The sequence below is a fragment of the Poecilia reticulata genome, chromosome 8 (assembly GCF_904066995.2).
Source record: "Poecilia reticulata chromosome 8, P_reticulata-male-v2, whole genome shotgun sequence".
NCBI classification, from domain to species: domain Eukaryota; kingdom Metazoa; phylum Chordata; class Actinopteri; order Cyprinodontiformes; family Poeciliidae; genus Poecilia; species Poecilia reticulata.
Genome location: NC_088837.1, coordinates 11,969,002 through 11,994,305, shown reverse-complemented (window position 1 = coordinate 11,994,305; position 25,304 = coordinate 11,969,002). Strand labels below are relative to the sequence as shown.

Below are 25,304 nucleotides of genomic sequence, written 5' to 3'. Positions count from 1 at the left end.
TGCAGTATTCACTCATAGATTTGGCTGATAGTTCAGCTTCTTAGAGAACAAGACTATCATGGACAGATACAAATCCACTGCATGAAATACTCTATTTTCATTTGATGTGAACATTGCACTACTTTTTTTATTGCCGTCTATGCCTGGTTACATTGATGGAGAAAAAAGAAGGCGGAGCCTTATAAAGTTCCAGGAAATGAAATCAGTTGTTTTAGAGGAAGTGTCAGATGCATCTTTTATCAAATAGCCACTTTTCAGTCTTTGATTTTCTGGGGTTTCTCATCACTCAGGACCAAGAAGACTGAACAGAAAAAACTGTTTATTCACACTTTTCTACAAAAATTAACTTGTAAGTTAAACTTATTTTATATTACCTAATAACATTAATTAAAGTAAGGCTTTTTTTAAATCAACATAGTAGGTCTGTACTACCAGGAAAGTGTTTTTTTTTGTTATCTGAATATACAACCTGGGTAAATTTGTGAAAAGTGCAATTTCCTCTAAATGACTTAAAAAAAAGAAAGAAAGCTACATCTGTGCTACATATGTCTTCATTGGGACTTAGCTTATGTAAGAACAAAGTTAAGCCACAACAGGTGTTTGCACAGGATTAGTAGCTTTAATGTAACCACATACCCACTTGAATCATTACGTGGCTGATTTTTCTCTTCATATATAGCTTGAGATAAAAGTTTGCATGCTTTCATCATGGCCTTGAGTCTAATTGATTATGGGTGTTTGTAATGCGTGAGTTCATATTCAACACCCATAATCCACTAAATCTAAGACATTTCCTAATTCTGACCAGAGTGGTGACTGCACTTTGACACACCTTTGCAAATGTAATTTATTAAGGGCTGCTATCCTTCTATGGGAATAGCATTGGTTAGCTTTACTTAGCCTGACATAATTTAAATGTGTCTAAACCAACATGCACCAGATGCAGCCTTTTTAAAGAAATCCTGCACAACACAAGCTTAGCTGAATGTTACAGATAGAGCAGAGAGTGTCATGAAATGTGAGGATGACACTGTGGACCCAGGTTATTGAGCAAATGATGATGGTTTTAATGATGAATTCTCAAGAGAATGAAAGTCCAAGCAGCACAGGTGAGCAATGAGGGAAGGAACTTAGACACTGGCAGCAACTGGAGACACACGACTTCCAACAAAACCACAACAAGGATCCAACAGGGAAACACAGACGGTGAATATAAATACACAGAGGGTAATCAGGGGAAATGAGGGACAGCTGGAAACAATCAAGGGGCAGCAACACATGGACTAATTAACACACACAGAAAACCAAATCCTCACAGAAAGTGTAGTTAACTAGACCAGTGTTTCCCAACCCTGGTCCTCAAGGAACACTGACCTGCATGTTTTAGATGTTCCCCTGCTTCAACACACCCCATTCAGATGATTGCAATTCAGCAAAACCCTGTTAATCAGCCATCAATTGAAATCATGTGTGCTGAAGCAGGGGAAAATCTAAAACATGCAGGTCAGTGTGCCTTGAGGACCAGGGCTGGGAAACAATGAACTAGACATGCATTTCATGATGCAACTATGTTTTTAAATACAATGGAAATCAGCAGGTAGGCGTGTAAAATGCAAAGACATCACACTGTATTTATGCTGTTAATGTTGTGACTAAAGCAAAATCCAAGCAGGAACAAAATCTCCTTATTCAGATCAATGCAACTATGTGCTTATGCTGGAGTGGTGAAGAAAACCAACCTGAAAGAATATACTGTGTCAACAATATAAGCAATCAGATTGAAATAGGTCATGAAAGTTATAACAACAGCCAAATTCCACCCACACAGCACAGGGCAGTGTCTTGGTCTGGGATATATCTCAAATATGTAGAAAGGCCAGATGACAGCAGCTGTGATGTACATTAGCACGGCCAGCACATTGCAGACTATCAGAACTTTGTTAAAAGGTGCAGGGAAACGGGACAACAGGCGGCCGATAGTTAAAATAATGATGAGGAAGGAAATGATGAAACAAATGGAATAGACGGCAACACACCACTGGAGACCTGGAAAATCCCAGTAATCAAGAAGGTCCACACAGATGAAGATGATGCAGGCCACGAAGGCCTCCAGAACTTTGAGCAGGCCCGGCACAGTGGAGAGGAACCCACTGATTACACCAGGCTTGGCCCGAGTCAGTCCAACCTCGACAGCATAGAGGATGAAGGTCAGGAAGGAGAAAACGCTGACCGCAATCTGTTTACCACAAGTACTACAAGTGAAGAAGATGGAGTAGAGGAGGGACGATGTGAGCACCTGGATGGATGATAGATAAAAAATTATATGCTTGGATTGACATAGAGCTAAGCTCGGTCTTTTGAGCAGTATTTACAAGTAAAATAAATTTTTGGATGAGCTATTAATAGGTAAAATATAGACTGTTAATAAATAAAATATTTAAGGACACATTAACTAATTATACAATCACATCTTACAGAAATTGTTAACAAATGTAGCAAAAACTATTTAGATATTTTCTATTAGAATTGATAAATTGGTCATTTGTGCCATTATTACTATTCATCAAATTCGTCTTGGTTTCCATTTCTATCTGTTATCTACCTATGTTCTTTTTCTTTTCATGTATCTTTTTTCCTTTATACTTATCTAAAGTTCTTATTTTTACTTAATTTACATTTTTTTTCCTGAAATAGATTTTGTATGAATTTCAACATTAGTTTCAACATTTATTTTAAAACCTTTATTTACTCGAGCATTGTCCTCGTTATTTTCTCTATGCTCTTTTGAGGTTTCTGTTGAATTGTTGCATGAAAAGTGCACACTAGATCTTTCCTTTTTGAGGTTTAATTTTTTGTTCAATTGGCATTTATTAAAGTAAAAAAAAAAACACACAAAAAAAACACAAAAATTCAAAATATCTTCCAAATATCCCTCATAATTCTGATTAATTCAAAAAAAATTTAATAATTAGTACGCACCATTAGGGTGGAAAACATGGCAAAGGCGGTGGTAAAATCATCCCAGGAGATGGGCAGCTTCGAGCTGAGGCTGGTGAACTCCAGGACCAGAATGATGAGGGTGACCGAGAAGCAGAAGCACCAAGAGAACATGCACCATTCCCAAAGTGAGAACCTTAGATGGCGCTCAGATGCAACCAAGCTGAAAGTGACGCACGTGAAGATGACTGCCAATATCCTCAGCGTCTTAACATCCAGCGTAACCATCTTGACTGTGAAACTGCCGTCGGCCTGCTGTTCTGTCGGCTCTTAAACACACAGCAGTTTTTCTTCCTTGACAGGCACAAAAGAACATTTGCTCATCAGTTCTTCCCTTTCAAATCATAAAGTAATGGGTACTTAACCTTTGCAGGAGAGCAGATAAAAATAAGATGAAGAGGATGGTGGGGATGAAAATTGTGATAATGTGCACTATCACATACTAAAAAAGCTGAAAAAGTCCTAATGTAATCAATTTAAGTAGTACAGGGCAGGTAATGAAAAAACACAAATAAAACAACACAGAAAACAAGTAACACGCTTGTTTGATAAAACGGTATGCTTAAAATAATCAATTTTAACTTCAAGGAAACATATTGTTATATATTATGTTTTTTTAAAAACTGCAGTCATACTTGAGGAACTGCAGAGTAATCTAAAAATGACAAAATGCAAGTAAATAAATTAAAATAAATCTAAAGCTTAAGTCCTTTGAAACCGCGTTCTGGTTCACTAGTCATTCGGCTTCATAATTGTTTTACGCTCTGGCTCCCCCTTCAGACTGATGAAAAAATTGCATGTGTATTTTAAAATTACTGACTCTTCTTGTACAACTTCCATACGACCGCAAAGGAAAAATGGATATCTGTCTATGAAAAAATATAGACAGACAGACAGATATCATGCTAAGACCACTGTCAGTCTCATACCTTATTTGGGAATGGGACCATTGCAATCCGGAAGTGAAGCGGGCGCTATTTCCTATACTTCCGTTTTTATTTTCTTTTGAAATCTGTGATATATTTTCACCTTTAGGAAGGAGTTTCACGCTCAGAATGTATTTGAACTTCTTTCTTTTATTTACATCACGGCAGTTCACAGTTTTTAGCCAATTCTGTAGCTTTCGGTGTACTTCTAAATCTGCTCCTTAGTCGCATATTTTCGGGCTCGCGACTGCCTCTAGTTGCGTGGGAGTGGTAACACAACTAATATAATTGCATTACTAAATCAGAATACCACACAACATCTTTATTATTTACTATTAATTATGGCATTACTGGCACCGTAAAAGATAAATTATCTTATAAAACAAGATATTTTTTCATTTTCTTAACGATGTAGAGCTAATTAATTGACAATACTTTTATACATCATAAATAATATCTGTATATCTCAATCAATTATGGGAGGAACAAAATACATAGAGACATGAAAAACATGATCAACTGCAATCAAAATACCATTCGCAGTGTAAACGTAAGAAATTTAATTGAGCAAAAGTCAATAACAAACAAATGACTTAGGTACAGAAGAATAACAACCCAGGTTGTTACAACCAGGGTTGTTAAACATATATAAGCAAAAATTCTAATTTTGGTTTTACAGTGCCATGTATATTATTGAGAGACTTTTTGTTGGTAGTCTTATATATAGAAAAAAATAAGATGAAACGATTGAATCTATCAACGAGGAAATTTTCCTTTGACTCTAAATCGATAAATCATATTCATGAATCCCAATACTACACGGCCCATCTGTGGCGACGATACAAAAAAAAGTAGCCTGCAGAAACTTTATGTGGCATACAATGACGGTGTGAGGCTTAAGAAAATGAAAATGTATGTTCTTTTGTGAGGGAATTTATCTTTTACTGTTCCAGTAATGCCAGAATTAATAATAACTAATGAAGACTTTGTGGTATTCTGATTTAGTAATTAATCAGATTAGTTGTGTTACCACCCCCACGCCACTAGAGGCAGTCACAAGCCCGAAAAGATGCGACTAAGGAGCAGATTTAGAAGTTCACCGAAAGCTACAGAATTGGCTAAAAACTGAGCTGCCGTGAAGTAAATAAAAGAAATAAGTTCAAATACATTCTGAGAGTGAAACTCCTTCCTAAAGGTGAAAATATATCAGATTTCAAAAGAAAATAAAAACGGAAGTATAGGAAATAGCGCCCGCTTCACTTCCGGATTGCAATGGTCCCATTTCCAAATAAGTTATGACACTGACAGTGGTCCGTCCCCGCCCCTTTGTGTTAGCTGCAGCGAGGTCCTTCTCTTGCAACTTGCCTTCCGTTCTGTTGTTAAGCTGCAGTTCTATAATATAAACACATGAAGCTGTCTTATCAAAATAAAAGCATTAAATCAAAAACCGGAAGTCTATTATATATTTTACAAAATAAAATTAAATAAATGCAATAAGTGCCAAAAAGGGAACACAACAAATAAGTTGGGATGGACAGACAGACATCATGCCGACTAAGTTGTGACACGGCTGGTTCTGTGGATCCATTTTCTTTGGTTGGGGGAACAAACTCCTAAGATCAGTAGGCTGTTAACGATATTGAGAAGAGAACAAAGACTTGTTGTCTGTCATATAAGTCAATGATCGCAGACTGTATGGGCTAAATCCAATCTTGAAGTTGTAACGCAGAGCAGAAAGAGGAGGTCGTTGTTTGTCCCTGCATCCAACGGTGCAGGTTGCTATAATTGATAGTAGACACACAGGCACACCCACTAGGAAACAAACGCAACCAGTACAACACTTTCGTTCTATTGGCTGAAAGGTTGCCAGGCGATGGTTAAGGCAGTGTTTTTCAACCTTTTTTGAGTCAAGGTACACCGTTTTAATTGAAAAAATCTCGGGGCACACCACCAACCAAAAATGGAAACAAAGATACTTTGTAGCCGACTATATTACATTTATAATCAGTCTCCTGAAAAGGAATCAAATAAACACAAAAATGTATTTTTATCACATTTTACATTTATTTAAAATTGCACTTAACGTGTCCACTTCAAAAATACACCTGAACAGTGCTACAACACTGTGGTGTTAAACTTAAAGAAGTTGTAGAAAACTTCAAAGTGTTTTTCAAACTAATCCACAAGCATCTTATAGCCGGAATACAGAAAATAATTCTTCTTATTCTGAAAGAAGCAATAATATTTGGGAAACATTTCACTTCATATTCACTGTTACAATATGAAGAGTTGCATGTACAAAATGTCAATATCTGTGTATTTTAGCCTCCTAGAGTGAAACCTGTGCATGTTTGGATGAAAACAGCTGATTTCCTGGCAGAAATTGAAGACAAAGCTCTTTCTCTACAGCTCTCAGTCGCTCTCTGGTTTTAGTTTTTATAGTAGCCAGGCTGGAGAAGCTCACTTCACATATATGTTGTGGGAAATGGACTCATGCTCTTTCCAACTACTGCTGAGCTTCACTGTCTTTTCCATCACTGTCATCACAGTCTTTCTAGATTCAGTGCTCTCACCGCTACCTGTAACATTCACGCATCACTAATTCTCGTTTTAATGTAAAATGCTCTGTACCTACTGCCATCTAGTGGTAAGAAAATTATTACGCCACTAGTCACTACTATAGCAGTCACTCAAAGATGGCATTATTTGCAAATAATTAATTTTCAAAAAATCTTTTAAAACCAATTACCGTATTTTCCGGACTATAGAGCGAACCATACTAGCACCTTCAATTTAAAAAAAACAAACAAAAAAACTGGAAGCTGCTCTCGGTTTTCCATCAGGACCCAGCAGAAGGCGGCGTCCTAATAAATCTGCTGCATATATTAAGGACGCAGCACTCCGTTTCCAAAGCCGAACCATGGTTTCGTTCACACCTAGCTTAAGCGCAACGGCTCTATTTCCCTCCTGTAGTGCCAGATCGACAACCCTCAACTTAAAAGCTGCATGATATGAGTTTGAAAACATTTCTCCGTCGTGCCTGCTGCTGCTAGCATGTGGTTGTTCTAAATTAGGGCGTTCTTTGATTTCCAATTTTGACTTCTAATGATTCACTTCCTGCTAGAGAGCCCCCTGGTGGTTGAAGAAAAATCCACAGAAAAGCTGAACCGGGCTGCAATCCGCATGGTTCAAAGCTTACAAAAAAAGTAGCAGGTTATAGTCCGGAAAACACGGTACTGTAGTGAAATTGAATAATTTCCACGGCACACCTGACTATCACTCACGGCACACTAGTGTGCCGCGGAACAGTGGTTGAAAAACACTGGGTTAAGGGAAGAGGGCTAAAGTCGCACAAAATGAAGAATCGTTGAAGCCGAGATTCAGTGTCAGTCATGAACAAAAGTCATTTATTTAGTAGGAAGTTTGTGAAGTCTCCTGTGGAAAGAGCGCTTTACCCAGCTTGCTCAGACAAGGAGCCTAAACAGACCAGTTTTGTATAAACAGCCTGGATAAATGCCCATATAAAGCAGACTCTTTCAGTGTCACTATATGTATCTCCCTGTCCCTGTTTTGGTTTGAGAGAGATGGCTTATTTTTACAGCACTTACATACAAATGCATATCAAAACACCAAAATGAATTAACACCACAGTAGCAGCTCAACATTATTGTGTAAATATGAAATAAGTTTCAACTTACAGGTTAATTTGAACCAAAAACAGCAACAAAAGACGGTTTTCTGTTCAGTCTTCTTGGACTTGAGCGATAAGAAAGTGCAGGAAGTCCCAGTCTAAATCAGATTGATGCCCTCTGATGCATCTGACGCTAAATCTAACGCAACTGATTGAATTTTCTAAAACTATGGTTCCGCCCTTTTCTTTTTTCTCTCCTCCTATAAAGCAAGGCTGGCAGAAAAAAAGATCTAATGCCACGTGAACCTCAAAGCCTTTCATACATATATGCAGAGAAAATAACAGCCCAAAAGAAAATATATATATTTTATTACCAATCCAAGGTTGTCTTTGATAACATTTTTTGCTTTTTAGCTATTTTTTTCTTATTAGTTGAATTGTCACACACATATAAGTAAATAACATAGAAATAAAAACAGTGTGATCCCAAAATATAGCTGAATACTATCTTTTTTATTTTTAAACTTAGCTTTTTACTCCCTCTGTTAAACACCTGCGGTATAAATACAATGCTTTCTTTCTTGCCAACTTCCCCCTGTGGTTTCACATCCATTTGTTCAAACAGTGTCACTCGTTCCTACTGAGAAAGAAGCACGCGTAAGTGTGCCCTAAATACAAAGATTTGAATCTTTCCACACGTTGTAATCAAAACAAATAATGCTCACTTCCTGAAGTTTCCAAGTATGGTGAATATCATTGAAAATTATTTACATACAGATTACAAACCCAATTATTTATAGTTGTTTTCAAGATATTTGAAATATAGATCAAATTCTTGCACCTATGGAAGTAAATATGTCACCAGGACGAATAAAAAAATGCAACTGCAATTTTAATTTTGTATATTTGTACTTACTCTTTCAGTGTTAAAATATATTCAGAATACATTTTAGCCTAAAAGAATTTAAGAATGCATCTTAATCTAAAACATATTAGTTTTACATAGTAGAAATTATTTTCACGTCAAGCTAAAAATTCATGTTACTTTTTCAAAGTGAAAACGACTGAACAGAAAAACTTTTGTTGTTTTTAGTAAAATTAACTTTTAAGTATATTGAGGTTCATTTATCTATGTTGAAGAACCTAAGAATTCACTTGGGAACAATTTACCAATTCATGACACATTTAGAAGAAAGTTTAATAAACATGTATAACAATATTCTTGTAATCAGTTGCTCAAGCATTCTGCTTGTCATGAAATGTGTTGAGAGGTGAGGATGACACTGTGGACCCGGGTTATTGAGCAAATGATGATGGTTTTAATGATGAATTCTCAAGAGAATGAAAGTCAAGGCAGCACAGGTGAGCAATGAGGGAAGGAACTTAGACACTGGCAGCAACTGGAGACACACGACTTCCAACAAAACCACAACAAGGATCCAACAGGGAAACACAGACAGGGTGAGTATAAATACACAGAGAGTCATCAGGGGAAATGAGGGACAGCTGGAAACAATCAAGGGGCAGCAACACATGGACTAATTAACACACACAGAAAACCAAATCCTCACAGAAAGTGTAGTTAACTAGACATGCATTTCATAATATAACTGTTTTTAAATACAATGGAAATCAGCAGGTAGGCGTGTAAAATACAAAGACATCACACTGTATTTATTCTGTTAATGTTTTGATAAAAGCAAAATTCCAGCAGGAACAAAATCTTATTCAGATCAATGCAACTATGTGCTTATGCTGGAGTGGTGAAGAAAACCAACCTGAAAGAATATACTGTGTCAACAATATAAGCAATCAGATTGAAATAGGTCATTAAAGTTATAACAACAGCCAAACTCCACAGACAGACCACAGTGCAGTATCTTGGTCTGGGATATATCTCAAATATGTAGAAAGGCCAGATGACAGCAGCTGTGATGTACATTAGCACGGCCAGCACATTGCAGACTATCAGAACTTTGTTAAAAGGTGCAGGGAAACGGGACAACAGGCGGCCGATAGTTAAAATAATGATGAGGAAGGAAATAATGAAACAAATGGAATAGACGGCAACACACCACTGGAGACCTGGAAAATCCCAGTAATCAAGAAGGTCCACACAGATGAAGATGATGCAGGCCACGAAGGCCTCCAGAACTTTGAGCAGGCCCGGCACAGTGGAGAGGAACCCACTGATTACACCAGGCTTGGCCCGAGTCAGTCCAACCTCGACAGCATAGAGGATGAAGGTCAGGAAGGAGAAAACGCTGACCGTAATATCTTTGCCACAGTGAAAGCCCCATACAGGTAGTCGCCTGCAAGTGAAGAAGATGGAGAAGAGGAGGGACGATGTGAGTACCTGGATGGGTGATAGATAAAAAATTAGATGCTTAGATAGTCACAGAGCTAAGCTTGAGCAGTATTTACAAATATACATTTTTGGATGAGCTATTAATAGATAGAATTTAGACTGTCAAAAAATAAATAGCCCAGACATTTTAGGGACACATTAAACTAATTATACAATCACATCTTACAGAAATTGTTAAAAAATGTAGCATAAAGTATTACTTTCTATTAAAATTGATAAATTGGTCATTTGTGCCATTATTACTATTCATTAAATTCGTCTTGGTTTCCATTTCTATCTGTTATCTACCTATGTTCTTTTTCTTTTCATGTATCCCTTTCCCTTAATATTTATCTGAAGTTCTTATTTTTACTTAATTTACATTTATTTTCCTGAAATAGATTTTGTATGAATTTCAACATTTATTTTAAAACCTTTATTTACTCGAGCATTGTCCTTGTTATTTTCTCTATGCTCTTTTGAGGTTTCTGTTGAATTGTTGCATGAAAAGTGCACACTAGATCTTTCCTTTTGGAGGTTTAATTTTTTGTTCAATTGGCATTTATTAAAGTAAAAAAACAACAACATAAAAACCCCACAAAAATTCAAAAAATCTTCTAATATCCCTCATAATTCTGATTAATTCAAGAAAATTTTAATAATCGATACGGACCATTAGGGTGGCCAACATGGCAAAAGCGGTGGTAAAATCATCCCAGGAGATGGGCAGCTTCGAGCTGAGGCTGGTGAACTCCAGGACCAGAATGATGAGGGTGACCGAGAAGCAGAAGCACCAAGAGAACATGCACCATTCCCAAAGTGAGAACCTTAGATGGCGCTCAGATGCAACCAAGCTGAAAGTGACGCACGTGAAGATGACTGCCAATATCCTCAGCGTCTTAACATCCAGCGTAACCATCTTGACTGTAAAACTGCCGTTGGCCTTCTGTTCTGTCGGCTCTTAAACACACAGCAGTTTTTCTTCCTTGACAGGCACAAAAGAACATTTGCTCATCAGTTCTTCCCTTTCAAATCATAAAGTAATGGGAGCTGAGATAAAAGTAAGGTGGGGATGAAAAAGGTGATAATGTGCACATGAGAAACACTAAAAAAGCTTAAAAAAATCCTAATTTAATCAACTTAAGTAGTACAGTTTAGGTAATGACAAAAAAACAAAACATGATTGTTTGATAAAACGGTATAATTAAAATAATCAATTTTAACTTTTAGGAAAAACATTGTTTTTTAAAAACTGCAGCCATACTTGAGGAACTGCAGAGTAACTTAAAAATAACAATATGCAAGTAAATAAATTAAAATAAATCTAAAGCTCAAGTCCTTTGAAACCGCGTTCTTTTTCACTAGTCATTTGGCTTCTTGTTTAACACTCAGACTGATGAAAAAATGGCATACGTGCATTTTAAAATGATTGATATACTCTTATTGTACAACTTCCATACGACCGCAAAGGAAAGATAGATATCCATCTATGAAAAATATAGACAGACAGACAAATATCATGCTGACTAAGTTGTGACATGGCCAGGGACGTATTTAGGATGGTGTGGGCCCCTGGGCTTGAGCCAAGGTGGGGGCTCTACTTAATCATTGTTATACAGTAGGATATATCTATCTATCTATATATATAGATCCCTGATTTCCTTCCCTTTCGGTGTTTTGCCGTGACTACTTGTGGAACTGATTATATCCAAACCTTATCTAGCCACAAGGTCACAAAAATCAACCACTGTCCACCATGAGAGAGGGCTGATGGACAGTCCCAACCACCAGGTCATCTCTACATACAAGGTTTACAACAGTCACTCTGTGATTGACAACTTTTTTCCTATATTTTGCACACAAACATTTTTTAGCAAGTCAGATTTTTAGAGATCGTGATCGACCAGAAAATTGCTACCAGTGTACCTTCAATGAATGTAAAGATCACTACTACAAACAAAATATACTTAGTAGTTATTAAAGAAATACTTGAACATCTTGAATATGTCTATTCAACAGAGCTTTCCTAAGGAAGAAAAATTTGACAATGTTCTCTATCCATCCTCTATGTAAAATATTTATCCTTCTTCATTTCTATATTTATCTGTCTCTCTCCTTTTGTATCAACTGTATCCTTCTCTGCAATTATCAGGCTTATTTCCTTACCAACTTCAGACAGTCGGGTTATTTCCCCTCTGAGAGCCAAATCTGGTCAACACTTTTGTTCGGTGAAGACTGAATTTTAGCTGCTTGTCAGGGCAGGGCAGGACGCACTCGAGCTAATTTGTATCGTCGGCCCTTCGCCATTTGATTAGGACAGTTCTTCCCGCGGCTGCTAGCTGGAAGCTAAAGCTAGTTCCGCTTTTTACATTGAGCGCGAGCGAGCAGAGCAGTCGCATTACTTTTCTGTGACTTTAGCTGTTTTCTTTCTCTTTGAATCTTTCTGTTGCTTTTAGCCACTCACGGAAACCCGTTTCAAAGCGTCACTGACTTTTAGCATCGTTTAAAATACAAAACACAGTGGATGGAGGATAACTCACCCTGTGTTTGGATGTACTCACCACTTGCGAGCTGGCTTTCAAAACGCGATCTGGAGAAGAATCGTTTCTGGTGTTTGTAAAGATGTTCCGATGCTTTAAAATTAACATCCATATTTTCTGCTTCTTGCTCAGCCCAGTAAGCCCACCGTTTTTGCCCAAAGCGCAGGATCAGTACTGTACGGATTATCCGTGGTCATCGCTCCACCTGGCGAAGTTCGGACTTCCGCCGCCTCTGACTCCCCCGGGCACAGGATCAGTCCAGGTTCTGGCTTACTATAGAACCGCTGTTACCAAGGCTAACGTCTTGAAAAGCAGAGAGGGACGATGGTTCTGTCCAGTATGAGTTTTAAAAAACTCTTGTTACCTTGAATATTTTCTTCCATCACCTCTCGGTCGCGCTCTTCTTTTTCTTTCGTTCATGCGCTCCGTTGTCATTCATTCTGTCCGCCATCATGAGAAATCACTCCCTGATGCTCCGCCCCAATGTCTAAGAAACGTCCAACGTGGACTAATAATAATCAAGCATTCATGATGGACGTTTGCCAGAACAAATCAGACATTTTTTTTTTCAATAACACCGCCAAAAACCTTATGAGCCAGTGATAAAAGTAAAGGAATCTGACCTCATTCATTCACAAAAATACAAAGCATCTTTCGGGGCCCCGAAGTGTCGGGACCCCGGGCTGTAGCCCCGGTAAGCCCGTGCTAAAATACGGCCTTGGCGGCTGGTTCTGTGGATCCATTTTCTTTGATTGGGAGAACAAACTCCTGTCTAAGATCAGTAGGCTGTTAACGATATTGACAAGAGAACGTGTCATAAACAGGGATTTTTTTTTAAGAGTAATACCAACTGTATTGTGCAGCCATTATCCCAATAATGTCTTCAAATAATGGTTGTGTGCAAACCTATTGCCAGCAATGTAAAAGTGATTTGAATGCCTGAATTTTCCCACTCTGGGACCATAAGGGCTAATTCCATCTACTGCATGAAATACTCTATTTTCATTTGATGTGCACATTGCACTGCTTCTTTTTTTTATTGCCGTCTATGCCTGGTTACATAGGTGGAGAAAAAAAGAAGGCGGAGCCTTATAAAGTTCCAGGAAATAAAATCAGTTGTTTTAGAGCAGGGTCAATCCAGTCTCAAGGCTCATCCTGCAACTTTAGATTCACCTCTGCTCCAATGTCTTTCCTCACCATTCATCCTCTCTGCATAGCTGAAACATTTTTTATTGTTTAGCAGACGATCTAAGTTGCGAGGTCCTCGGATGTTTGACTTTTAAGTGTCAGATGCATCTTTTATCAATTAGCCACTTTTCAGTCTGGGATTTTCTTGAGTTTCTCATCACTCAGGAACAAGAAAACGGACTAGAAAAAAACAGTTTATCCTCCCTTTTCTACAAAACATTTGCTTGTAAGTTAAGCTTTTTTTTATATTTACCCAATAACATTGAGCTGCTACTGTCATGTTTATTCATTTCAATGTTTTGAAATGCACTTATATACAGTTGCATTAAAAAACAGGCCATATCTCCTGAACCTCACATGGGGGATGCAAATACACAATGCTCGACAGAAAGAGGCTGCTTCATGAGTGGTCTGCTCATTATGCTTTATTTGATTTAGGAGGAATTCACATTGAGGTTAAAGCAAGGCTTGATATCAACACAGCTGGCCTGTCTGCAATGAAATAGGGCTATTCTACCAGGAATGTGTTTCATTTTGTCGTTATTTGAACATACAACCTGGGTAAATTTGCGAAAAGTGCAATTTCCTCTAAATGACTTAAATTAAAAAAAAAGAATGCTAAGTTTGTGCTACTTAAGTCTTCATTGGGACTTGGTTTATACAAGAACAAAGTTAAGCCACAACAGGCGTTTGCACATGATTAGTAGCTTTAAAAGGGCCATTAAAATGTCAACATTTTAATGTAACCACATACCCACTCGCATCATTACGTGGCTGATCTTTCTCTTCATATATAGTTTGAGTTAAAAGCATTCCGTGTGTGAATGTATGCATGAATGACTGAATGTAGTGTGAAGTTTGCCTTCATTTGTTTGCTCTTCCTGTACAATACAAAGGTCACAGTGGATGGTGTTCATAAAATGGTTCATAAATAATATTTGATTTATAGGTTGGATTTCTGAAGATGGAAAAAGGATCCCACCCACAGGAATCGGCACCACCATACCCTGGCCCTCCAATGGATTATGGTCAGCCAGCAATGTACGCTCCACCAACCTATTCAACTCAACCAGGCTATCCTGCTGCTCCTGCTAGACGCCATGGAGGTATGTGGTCATTTCTTTCATTCTTGTGTTTAACAACATTCTGTATTTTACATAATTTTGACAAAAATATTGAAGACGTATGGATGTTAATCTAAGATTCATACCCACTAAGGTGCATATGCTTGTCATTTATATTGTTTTGAGAATCTTAGTTCCTTGTTTTGCTTAACTGTGTCTGTCATCTTGCAGGTGTTGCTCTTAAGTTGATCCACAATGTCAGGGAGCAGTGTTCAGTTATCCACCAAGTGTAAGTGAGTAGGGATTATCCTTAAGACCCTGAATTTGTCCTGCCTATTGATGAAATCTGCAGTTATAAAGTCTTTCTCCATCACTGCAGAGGAGTAGTCAACAAAATACTGTTATTTACACCCTTTGAACTGAGCCGTAGTTTGTCATGTTTCACTTATTGGTTAAGTATTATAGTTTAATTGGTAGATCAAATCACTGCAGCCTGATATTTTATTGGGGAATCAAAATAATCTTATCATTTTACTCATTTATTTTTTAATCTAAAAATCTGGGGTGCATTTGAGTACAGCATTATTACTCAGAGACTCCAAAATAAAATCGAGTGAAATCAAGCACTGTCAGAAGTAACCTGTAATAAGCAAAGTCCATCTTTGTCATAGCATAAACACTAATGTTTACAATGTTTTTCAATGCTTCCATAAAATGCATGTAAGGCACCTATTGCTCTACAAATATAATTAATTTGGTGTTAAAGAGATGAGCGTTTTCTACTGGTAACGAACTGCCACGAAGTAAAAATCTGATTTTAGCTTTTGTGTTGAATGTCTGTTTTACAATATATTTACCACTAAATAACAAACAAAAAAACAAACAAACACTTTTCTGCAAAACTCAGCAACTGCACAGTTCTTGTTAAGTAGATAAGTAGTATTTCAAAAGGGCAGAATATTATGTTTTTTGAACAATAACAATATTTGTTGCTAACCTGTTGCTAAGAGATGGGTGTGTTTACTGGTAACCAAGTGCCACGAAGTGAACACCAGAGTTTTAATTTTGCAAATTTTGGCAACGGTAAATGTCTTGTCAGGTAATCAGGTAAGCATTATTTTGAAAGAGCTTATGTTTTAAAAACTATAAAACTTGTTATTAATTTGATTTTAAGAGATAAGCGTTTTCTACTGGTAACGAACTGCCACGAAGTATAAATCGAGATTTTTACTTTTGTGTTGAATGTTTATTTTGTAATATATTTACCACTAATGACAAAAAGAATTAACTTTTCTGCAAAATTCACCAACTGCACAACTCTTGTTAGTGTAAAATAAGCAATATTTCCAAACAGCAGAAGAAATCTTATGTTTAAGATGTTAAGACTCGGAAACTACTAACCATGCATGGAGGGTTCCACCCCAAATCCAGCACCCTGACTAAACACGAGCTGTAAGGAAGGTCAGTAAAGCAGGTGACTCCTTGAATTTTGGTTTTCTAAATTTAGAGAACCAAACCTTTAGAGAATCCTAAAGACCTTTATCAGAAATAAAGAGGCAGAGCGACCACAAAGCTGATTTGTTGGATTCTGTAAAGACGTTTGCAGGCTAAAGAGGAAATCCCACCCAATTCAAGAAGAATGGGTCTAAGTGGTTCCAGCACGCAATCTCCTCCTCAGGGTGAATTGTTTGGAATTAAATGCTGAACATAAATCTTTTGTTGATAAATTACAAGCCTTAATATGTTTCATTTTTCTTTTGTGGGATTTCTTAAAAGGATCAATCAATTAATTAATTTTATTTATTTATAAGGGACCCTTTCATACTAAAAGCAGCTCTAAGAGCTGTACGGACAATTAGCCCTCAGGTTTCTCTGACAAACTGTTCCACAAACAGGAGCCATAATACTGGATAGATAATAAATGACCAGGTAATGATCATGTAAAAGGTTAAAATAAGATTCATAAATATAAATGTATATGTATAGAAAACAAGGAAAATGACAAAACAAACCCTAATCGGTTTCTATTTGCTTTTTCTCTTTCCCTCTGTCTGAGCCTCGCATGGTGCATCTGACCTCTGACCTCAACTCCTCAAACCTGTCCTCCCATGGACCAGATGATGTCCCTCCTACTAAACTAGCCGATGAAAATGATCGAGAAGATGTGGAGGATCAAGAAGACAGAAAAGACCTCCATCGCCGCCAGGGGACAACTGTCAGTCTCCTGTTGGGCATTTGGACTGAAAACTGTGTGAGACTGAGCTTTAACAACCTCTGCTGGTCTGCTGTCCAGTATCAGCGTAGAGGAACAAAAGCTAAACATTCTTCAGAGCTGTGAGAGAAGACGTCTCTGAACTGTTGACGCTTGTTTCATCTGTGGACAACAGGGACATTTCCTGAGGGACGATCTGGACAACCCAATCTGGACAACGTCCAGAGCAACAGCTAGTTTAGATGTTTCTGAAAGGCTCTCCACTCAAAGAACTATTGCTGGTCCACTGGCGAGTGACCGAAGAGGAGAGTGAAGATTTACACTGTCCTGTTATCCTTAAATATGCATTTAAAAGAGAAAATCAACTTCAGAAATTACTTGGTTTTTCATATGTTTAATTTTGACCAAAGACGATGAAATCAGATGTTGCCTGGTTTATTTAGAATCAAAGAGGATGAAGACCACTTTGAAACTGTTTTCTTTTAATTTGAAGTGTCGGCATTAGAATCAGATGGGGCAACATTAAAATTTTACTTGTTAATTATAACGTGAGTTATATTAAAATCAAAGAGGATGAGATTATATAAAATTTTAATTAGATTTTCATTTGAGGATGACTTAATATCACCTAAACTTTAAATTCACATTTAGGATTTAAAATTAGTGTAAAACCTACACTTTCATGAACATAAGCAACATAAAATCAAATTATTCATAATTATCATGTTAGGGATGTCTAAGGATTGAAATGCATGCACTTATTTTGCAGGGAAGAATTTGAGATTAAAATAATTTCTTATTTAAGCAATTTCAAATACTACTTAGAAAACGGTTTGGTATTCCGCTGGTACTTTACTTCCAAATACATTATTTCAAATTCCTCCTTTTAAAGTTTTGTGAAAGATGACAAAACATATAGATGACCGTCTCCAAGCCAGGCTTGGAGAGGTTGCAGGGTAACTTTTCCTACCTAACAGAGATGAAACAATAAAGGGATGAATTGATAAATGCCGGTGGGTTTTTTGTATCCTGTGTATGATTTTGTTTCATCATATAGAATCATCTTTCAATGACTAATTGAATATGTAATGTCTTAAAATGTATAGGATAATTTTTCACTTCTCACCATAAAAATTGTAGAAATGTCCTTTTAAAACCATGTCATTGTAAAATAGAAATACAGGAATGGTTTTACCGTTGAATGAGCCAAAGTCTTGGCTGCCTCATTGGAGGCTGAAGATGAAGATGGACAACACTGTCCTGTCTGGAATGTTGGCTGGACCCTCTCAAAGACAATATGGCCTTCAATGCTGACCATGCACAAAACTGCTTGCCACACGGACTGTAATAAACCAAGCCCTTAATTGGAAGAACATAAAACAAACCCTCTTATTGATACAGTATGCATTTAAATGATCATCATAATAAATAGTGTCCACTCTATCAGGTAAAGTAAAAGCAAGGATCTTAAACTCCTCAATTGTCATGCAAGTCACATCAATGCTGAAAACTGTAGGCTGGATTAATGTACAGAGGTTGTAGAGGAATTTGTACTGAAGGTGAAGTGTGCTTTCAAAGTTCATCAAAAGCTACCTTGGATGATCTTGTGAAGTGTCTTTAGTGCTGCTCTTGTTTTCACCAATATGCAGGAGGAAGGGCTGTCCTGGTTGCACGGCAATGAGGAAGGTTTCAACGTTGGCTTGCATCTTTGACATAATGATAAGAAGACAAATAATAAAAATTATTAAATATATTTAGTAGCACAGCTACATTCAGATAGCAAACAAAGACAATGAGAAAGTGCTTCTACAAAGCAGAATCATTAGAATAACCACATACCTGCACATATCTGAAAACATAGTCCACAGTTTGACATGAGCTGTTTTGGATTCTTCTTGTGGCCTTTGGATGTAGGACGAAGCACATGAACCAACAGAAGAATGCCTGGTTTTCCCAGCCTGGAGGAACAACAGGATAAATAGCAGAAACATTAGGATAATAAATACAGATTTTAAAGAGAAGTGAGCAAAACTAACCAGACCCACCAAAATACTTTGTCCACCCGGTTTACCCTGGAGAGCATTTTTACCACCTACAACATAAAGCATAAAAATGTCAGAAATAATTACCATGAACACAACTCAGACATTAGGCATTATAGAAATTAGTCAGCTTATAGAAGCATTCTGGACAGCATTTCTTCTGCCAACCTGTCAGAAGAAATGTGCTGAAGTCATCATAACAGGCTTCAGTCACCAACATGAAGTACTAATGAAGAAAAAAAGAGTCAGCCAATGTCATTATTTATTATAATTATTATTTATAGAGACAAAAACATTTTGGCTTAGCTTTGCTCGCATAGATCAAACCACCGGTCCAGCACAGCCACTCTCCCCATTATGCCATCAATAGCCGAAAACTTCAAGAAAACGACTCCGCAGCTAAATAATGTTAACTCAAACGGCCTTTCTGACAGTTTTAATATTCGTTTAACCAGCCGACACCCCGTGCTACACCTGCTTGGCTAGCTTTAGCTGCTAACAAAATAATAAACCGAGGGTGCTCACGTCAAGTCCTCGAGAAGTCCTGCAACTTTTCGATGTATCTTTACTCCAACAGACCAGGATCAGCTCTGAACAGACCTGCTAACCAGCTTTTCATTTGATTCAGGTGTGTTAACTGGAGCAGGGAAGCATCTGAAAGTTGCAGGATAGCAGCTCTGGGACTGGACTTGAGCATCTCTGTACTGAACAGTTGTACCGCGATATCCAAACAAATAAACTTACGTTAAGCATAAGTTGATACTGTTGCGCAAACAGAAAGTTAATGCATTCATTAAAAATAATCAAAATCAAAAACCAGTGATTCTTGAGAATAGGGACAAAACAGGTCCTATGGATAAAGCACAAAATCTGAATAAAATATACACAAAATATATTTTTTTCAAATATCTGACTAAACTAACCTGGGTCATGTGAGCACAACAATGTATGTTTTCCTGGTGGTTGCTGAATATTTTTTTATTTCAAACATTGTAGTCGGTGGATGATGCTTGTAAAATCCCTTGTCCAGGAGCAGAACTCAATACATTATAATAGTTTAAAACAATTAAAGAAATACAAAAATTATACATTATGACAATTAAGTATATAAATAATTATAAAAGTATCAATAAATTGAATTAAAAATAATTTTTAGATATTTTCCAACTCCGTTGAAATTTCTCAACACCGTCAGACATGAAAAGAATGTAATAAAAAAAAAATAAAAAATCAGGCATTATTGGGGGGCACCAGAACTTTTGAGGACCCCATGACCTCAGTTACTGCAAGAGTTTGTGCCGAGACTGATAAATGAATGGAAAGGGTCACTGAGGGCCAGAACTCAACATACATATATATATATATATATATATATATATTATATATATATATATATATATAAAAAGCTGGTAGCTCTTGAATTGCAACAATTTCCCTCAGCACACTGGCTGCAATGTTGACACCTTGAGATGCCATGAGACCCAAATTCTGAACATCATGGCATGGAGTGCATCCCAGTTTTCCATGTCTGGCATATAACCATTCATTTTATCTTTTAAACTGGTTCTATTGACCCTGTGTCCAGACAGAGGGATAATCAGTAGCCTAGCATCATAACCAGTTTGTTCTGAAGATCCTACAGCTTCCACTTCTCTTCCTAACATGGCGCCTCCTCACCCTGACTCTCATACTGATAGGAGGAACCACAGAGCTCTGTTAGGTTAAAGCACATCTTCTGAAGTTGGGATATTTTTTCTCAAACAGGTTCCAGCGGAATCTGGTTTGAGGTGACCAACATCTGGTTAAAATCAACCATGGAGGGGGAGGGGGACTGAGACCAAGCGACATCTGTATCATCCTGAGGGAGACCATCTCCCCTTGGGCAGACAAGCCGGCAGGAACCTGACCTAAGGAAACCGTCTTCTCCTTCCTGGAGCAAAGGAGGGGGCGAATAACAACTGTTCTCTGAGACGTCCACGTTTGGAGCCAGCACATTCTATAACACTCGGGGTCCTTGACCATCTTATTACAGACTCAGAGGCTAGATGTAGTGACCATTTGTCTCTAAACTTAAATTCAAAAATCAAAAAACTCAAAAATCGAAGGTGATCTAAAGAAATGGTGAATAAAACTCAAATAGTCACCTGATGCACCGTGGATTCTGGTTTACGCAGCAAAAAAGGATCAAAGGTCAAAATATAGTTCTTTGGTTTTAGTTGCAGATCAGGCAAAAGGTTACAGGCTTCTGCTCCTATTCCTGCACCTGCTCTCTGACTGACAATAGAAACCGATATGACTTATTGGCTGATTCTGTAGGCTGGTAAAAAACTATAAAAAAATTATTTTTTTTTTTTTTTTTTATTCTTGTCAGATGTCAATAGGTAAACTTTATTCAAGACAGATGAACACTATCACCAGAAAAGCACATCACAAAACATCAGAAACCTCAGAGCACAAACAACACATGAATTTACTGAGAAAAGGAAAAAGACAAACAGACAGCAAAGACGTCTTTGGAGAATTGCAAGCGCAAATCTGATTTGTTACTTTGTGTGGAAAGTTTTATCTCCCTTTCTTTAATTTATTCAAATAAGGCGTATCTTTGCTCATCCAACCAAGACCTGTCTCTGACCCTCTCTCTACAGCCATTTGCTCCCATTGTCTAAGGAGAGCTTCTCCAAACTCCTGCTGGTTTATGGCTTTCACAGATCAGTGTGAAAAGCTGGAACTTCCTACTGATTGTTTCCCAGACAGACAAAGGGCAGATCAGAGATCTTGGCAAACAATCTGCCTTAACTACAGGTAAAATAAAGATCAATAGGCCAGAATAAGTTATAAATTTTAAAACTATAGTTAGGCTATTTCAATCAAGTCGTGTTAAATTTCAAAACTAGCTTATTTTAAATATATTTTCTTAACACCACCCACGTGCATAATATGCTACCTAAGACCCACCTATTTATATCGTGAAATACCCACATCCCAACCTGAAATTAATTAACTAATTAAGTGAATTCCTAATCAAAGAACTTATTCTAAACAGCAAATTAAACAAAAATTCTAATAATAAATCAACTAGGAAATAAACAATAAGAATAAACTAAACAATTTAAATTCTAAGATTTAACCAAAAAATGGGAAAATAGCTTCTACACTAGATATCCTCCTTCAAACCTGAAAAATCAAACAAAACTAACTCTGCCCGCGGCCTAATTTTTGTTGTTTTTAACTTTGTTTTATTTCTACTATATTTTTTGTGATTTTATTTTATTATTTTTATTTGCAGCAAAGTGGGGACTAAAAGGGGAGGAGAAAAAAAAAGTTAGGTTAAACGTGACAGCCAGACGGAGCGGTATGCCATATAGCTAGGATACACATACATATGCTGGACGGTGAATGTAACTCTGTATCTGATCCATTTATATGACATGTGTGGCTTGTAACATTTGATCATTTTTCTGCATTAAAGCCTGCTTTTATACAAGCAAATCTCATTATTTCTCAAGGTAATTTACACTCAGGGGTTCTGGTTGGGTCCTGAAACTGGTGGAGCATAGAAACAAAATGAACGAACTCCAACAAAACGTACAAAAGACGAGATGCTAACCAGTTTTTTCCATACATGCTAGGCTACATGACGGTGCAGCATTATCCTTATGGCTATCCGGATATAGTTTTTCCGTAAAGCAATATGTTTCTAATCATACTTACTTATAAAGTATATGAACGTTAGTCTTCTGTCTTGATAAAAACTGTTCACTACAAATCCCTGGTTACACCGATGGCTGCCAGTCGTTATGCTTGACAGCTGCTATCCTTTGCTCCTCGTTGAAGGTTACGCAATAAAATTACAAATTCGTTTTTCAACCTTATCCGTTTCTGCAGCCGACCGTGCAGCGTCCTGTGAGCATTTTTACAGCAAAACAATCTGAATAAAAGAAATATTAAGCTACCACATGTCTGTTTTTTTATTTTTTTAACCAGCTTTAAAGGAGCGCATAGGTCGTTTTTGCCAAGGCTAGAACTGTATAATTTAACAGCTTCTCTTTTCCGGTCCTCGATATTCGCGGTCTGCGAAGGACCCGGATGAAGACCCTGAATTCGGGCACAGCTTTTAACACAAGTTTAGGAAACGTGACTTATTACGTGAGAACATAGAATTCGACGGATTTGGTGCCTATGACGTGTGAATGGACGTCATAGACGTCAGGGTCCTTATCTGCACTTTTTTCTTCTCAAACCCTCACTTTGCAGTCCTTTGTCGCAGAGCCTGGATAAGTTACAGTTCATCTTGCGTTAAAGCAGAAAACTTAAGCTTTTCCTCTAATTAATTGAGTCTACAGTTATTATGGATAGCGGATTGACCCAAATCGTCACTGTCAATATCCTAAGGTTTATAGTTCATCCACTTTTCTTGAACTTAACCTGGATGGAGTGGATGCGTTTGGCAACTGGAGATCCCGCTCGCACCACCACCTGCGTTCTGATGAGGATTTTAGAAGACATCCTAGAGCTTTTTACATCCAACGCTCAAGTTAGTCTTCCAAAGGACTGCCGCACCGCTGAAGCCATAAAATCCATCGTTGGCAACAAGGTGCCTGAGGCCTTCGCCAAGGTCATCAAGGTTAAAGGAGAAGTCCGAACAGAGCACACTGACAATTTAAACCATCTTATTGTCAAATATGTGGTGGATAGAGTCAATTCCAACGTAGACTCTGACTCTGACGACAGAAATCACGCTGATCAGCTGATCAGCGATATGGTTGACGAGATCAAAGTGATGATTAAGGATCTTTTTGTCAGACTGCATGCATCCAGTAAGGAACCGAAGAAAGTCGTGGTCCGCCCAGTTGAGCCAACATCTATGCTCAAACGTCTGAAAGGGAGGATCCAGGGTTTTTTCACCAAGTTCACTCGGAAACATTCATCTAGGGTTGCTCCAGTGAACCTACCGGAAATCCCAGAGACCTCTCACACCGTGGCCAACAGAACTACGGCAACCTTGGTTCCTGAGGAGGCCTACGTTCCTTCAGATAATGTGTCAGACGTCATAGATCTAGAAAATTATCCTGAGATCCCGTCAGCCATAGACTCTCAGGAATTTGAACTGGAGCCAAGGTATAACATCATACCCAGGGAGGCCTTCGTTTATCCTCTTCAGAAAGAGGATTTCGAGCCAGAGCCCAGTTTGATGAGATCACACCTGTGGAACCGTTCATTTGTCCAGTTGAGTCATTTTAATTTTTTTTCGTAGTTGTTAGTTAGGCCATTTTACAATGTTTGCTTAGGAGTTAGTTAGGTCTTTTTAAATTGCGTAGGAGTTAGGTGTTTTTTATATTGTTTGCTTAGGAGTTAGTGTTTTTATATTTTGCTTAGTAGTTAGGTGTTTTTTATATTGTTTGCTTAGGAGTTAGTTGTTTTTATAGTTGTTTGCTTAGTAGTTAGGTGTTTTTTATATTGTTTGCTTAGAGTTAGTTGTTTTTATAGTTGTTTGCTTAGTAGTTAGGTGTTTTTATAGTTGTTTGCTTAGTAGTTAGTTGTTTTTATAGTTGTTTGCTTAGTAGTTAGGTGTTTTTATAGTTGTTTGCTTAGTAGTTAGATAGGTTTTTAAATTGCTTAGGAGTTAGTTAGGTCTTTTAAATTGCTTAGTAGTTAGGTCATTCTACAATTGTTTGCCTAGTAGTTACAGTGGATATAAAAACTACACACAGACTTTTATATCAACCTGCAAAGAGCTGCCACAGGATCAAATGGATCTCGTTATTCAAAGATATCAGTCAGGTGAAGGCTACAGAAGAATTTCCAATTCATTAAGTATTGCCATGGAACAATGTGAAGATTGTCATCATCAAGTGGAGAAAACATGGCACAATCGTGACATTACCAAGAACAGGACGTCCGTCCAAAATTGATAAGACAAGAAGAAAACTGGTGAGGGAGGCTGAAGAGAGACCGACAGCAACACTGAAGGAGCTGCAAGAATTTCTGGCAAGTACTGGCTGGACTACAGTACGTGACAACAATCTCTGTCTTCTTCATATGTCTGGGCTATGGGGTAGGGTGGCAAGACAGAAGCCTTATATCTCAAAAAAAAATCTTCAAAGCCCGGCTAAATTTTGCGAAGACATCTGAAATCTCCCAAACACATGTGGAAAAATGTGTTATGGCCTGATGAAACCAAGGTTGAACGTTTTGGACACAATTCCAAAAGGTATATTTGGGGCAAAAAAAACACTGCCCCTCACCAAAAGAACCCCATACCTACAGTTAAGCATGGTGGTGGTAGCATCATGCTTTGGGGCTGTTTTGCTTCAGCTGGAACCGGAGCCTTAAGGTAAGGTAAGGCAAGGTAAGGTA

General features: G+C 37.7%; 1 protein-coding gene and 1 long non-coding RNA gene across 9 annotated transcripts; one reads left to right on the top strand and one right to left on the bottom strand.

Annotated features, from left to right (window-relative positions):
* Window positions 1-30: 30 nt before the first annotated feature.
* On the bottom strand, window positions 31-24,121 carry LOC145552526 (myeloid-associated differentiation marker homolog). Of its 8 annotated transcripts, XM_081609907.1 has the most exons (8): window positions 22,659-24,121; window positions 19,116-19,173; window positions 18,951-18,997; window positions 18,745-18,863; window positions 18,499-18,611; window positions 18,101-18,264; window positions 10,575-10,886; window positions 8,735-9,910 (listed from the first exon to the last, which is right to left on the bottom strand). In XM_081609907.1, the coding sequence occupies exons 7-8, from the start codon at window positions 10,818-10,820 to the stop codon at window positions 9,305-9,307; spliced, it is 852 nt and encodes a 283-aa protein (XP_081466033.1). In that variant the 5' UTR covers window positions 10,821-10,886; window positions 18,101-18,264; window positions 18,499-18,611; window positions 18,745-18,863; window positions 18,951-18,997; window positions 19,116-19,173; window positions 22,659-24,121; the 3' UTR covers window positions 8,735-9,304. The 8 variants fall into 8 exon arrangements, 7 of the variants coding, with proteins under 7 accessions (XP_081466037.1, XP_081466038.1, XP_081466033.1 ...); XM_081609908.1 differs by lacking the exon at window positions 19,116-19,173; XM_081609906.1 differs by lacking the exon at window positions 22,659-24,121 and having other exon boundaries at window positions 18,745-19,616.
* On the top strand, window positions 16,657-17,282 carry LOC145552527 (uncharacterized). Its single transcript, XR_014088603.1, has 2 exons — window positions 16,657-16,944; window positions 17,081-17,282. It is a non-coding gene; the product is annotated as an uncharacterized LOC145552527 (long non-coding RNA).
* Window positions 24,122-25,304: the final 1,183 nt, after the last annotated feature.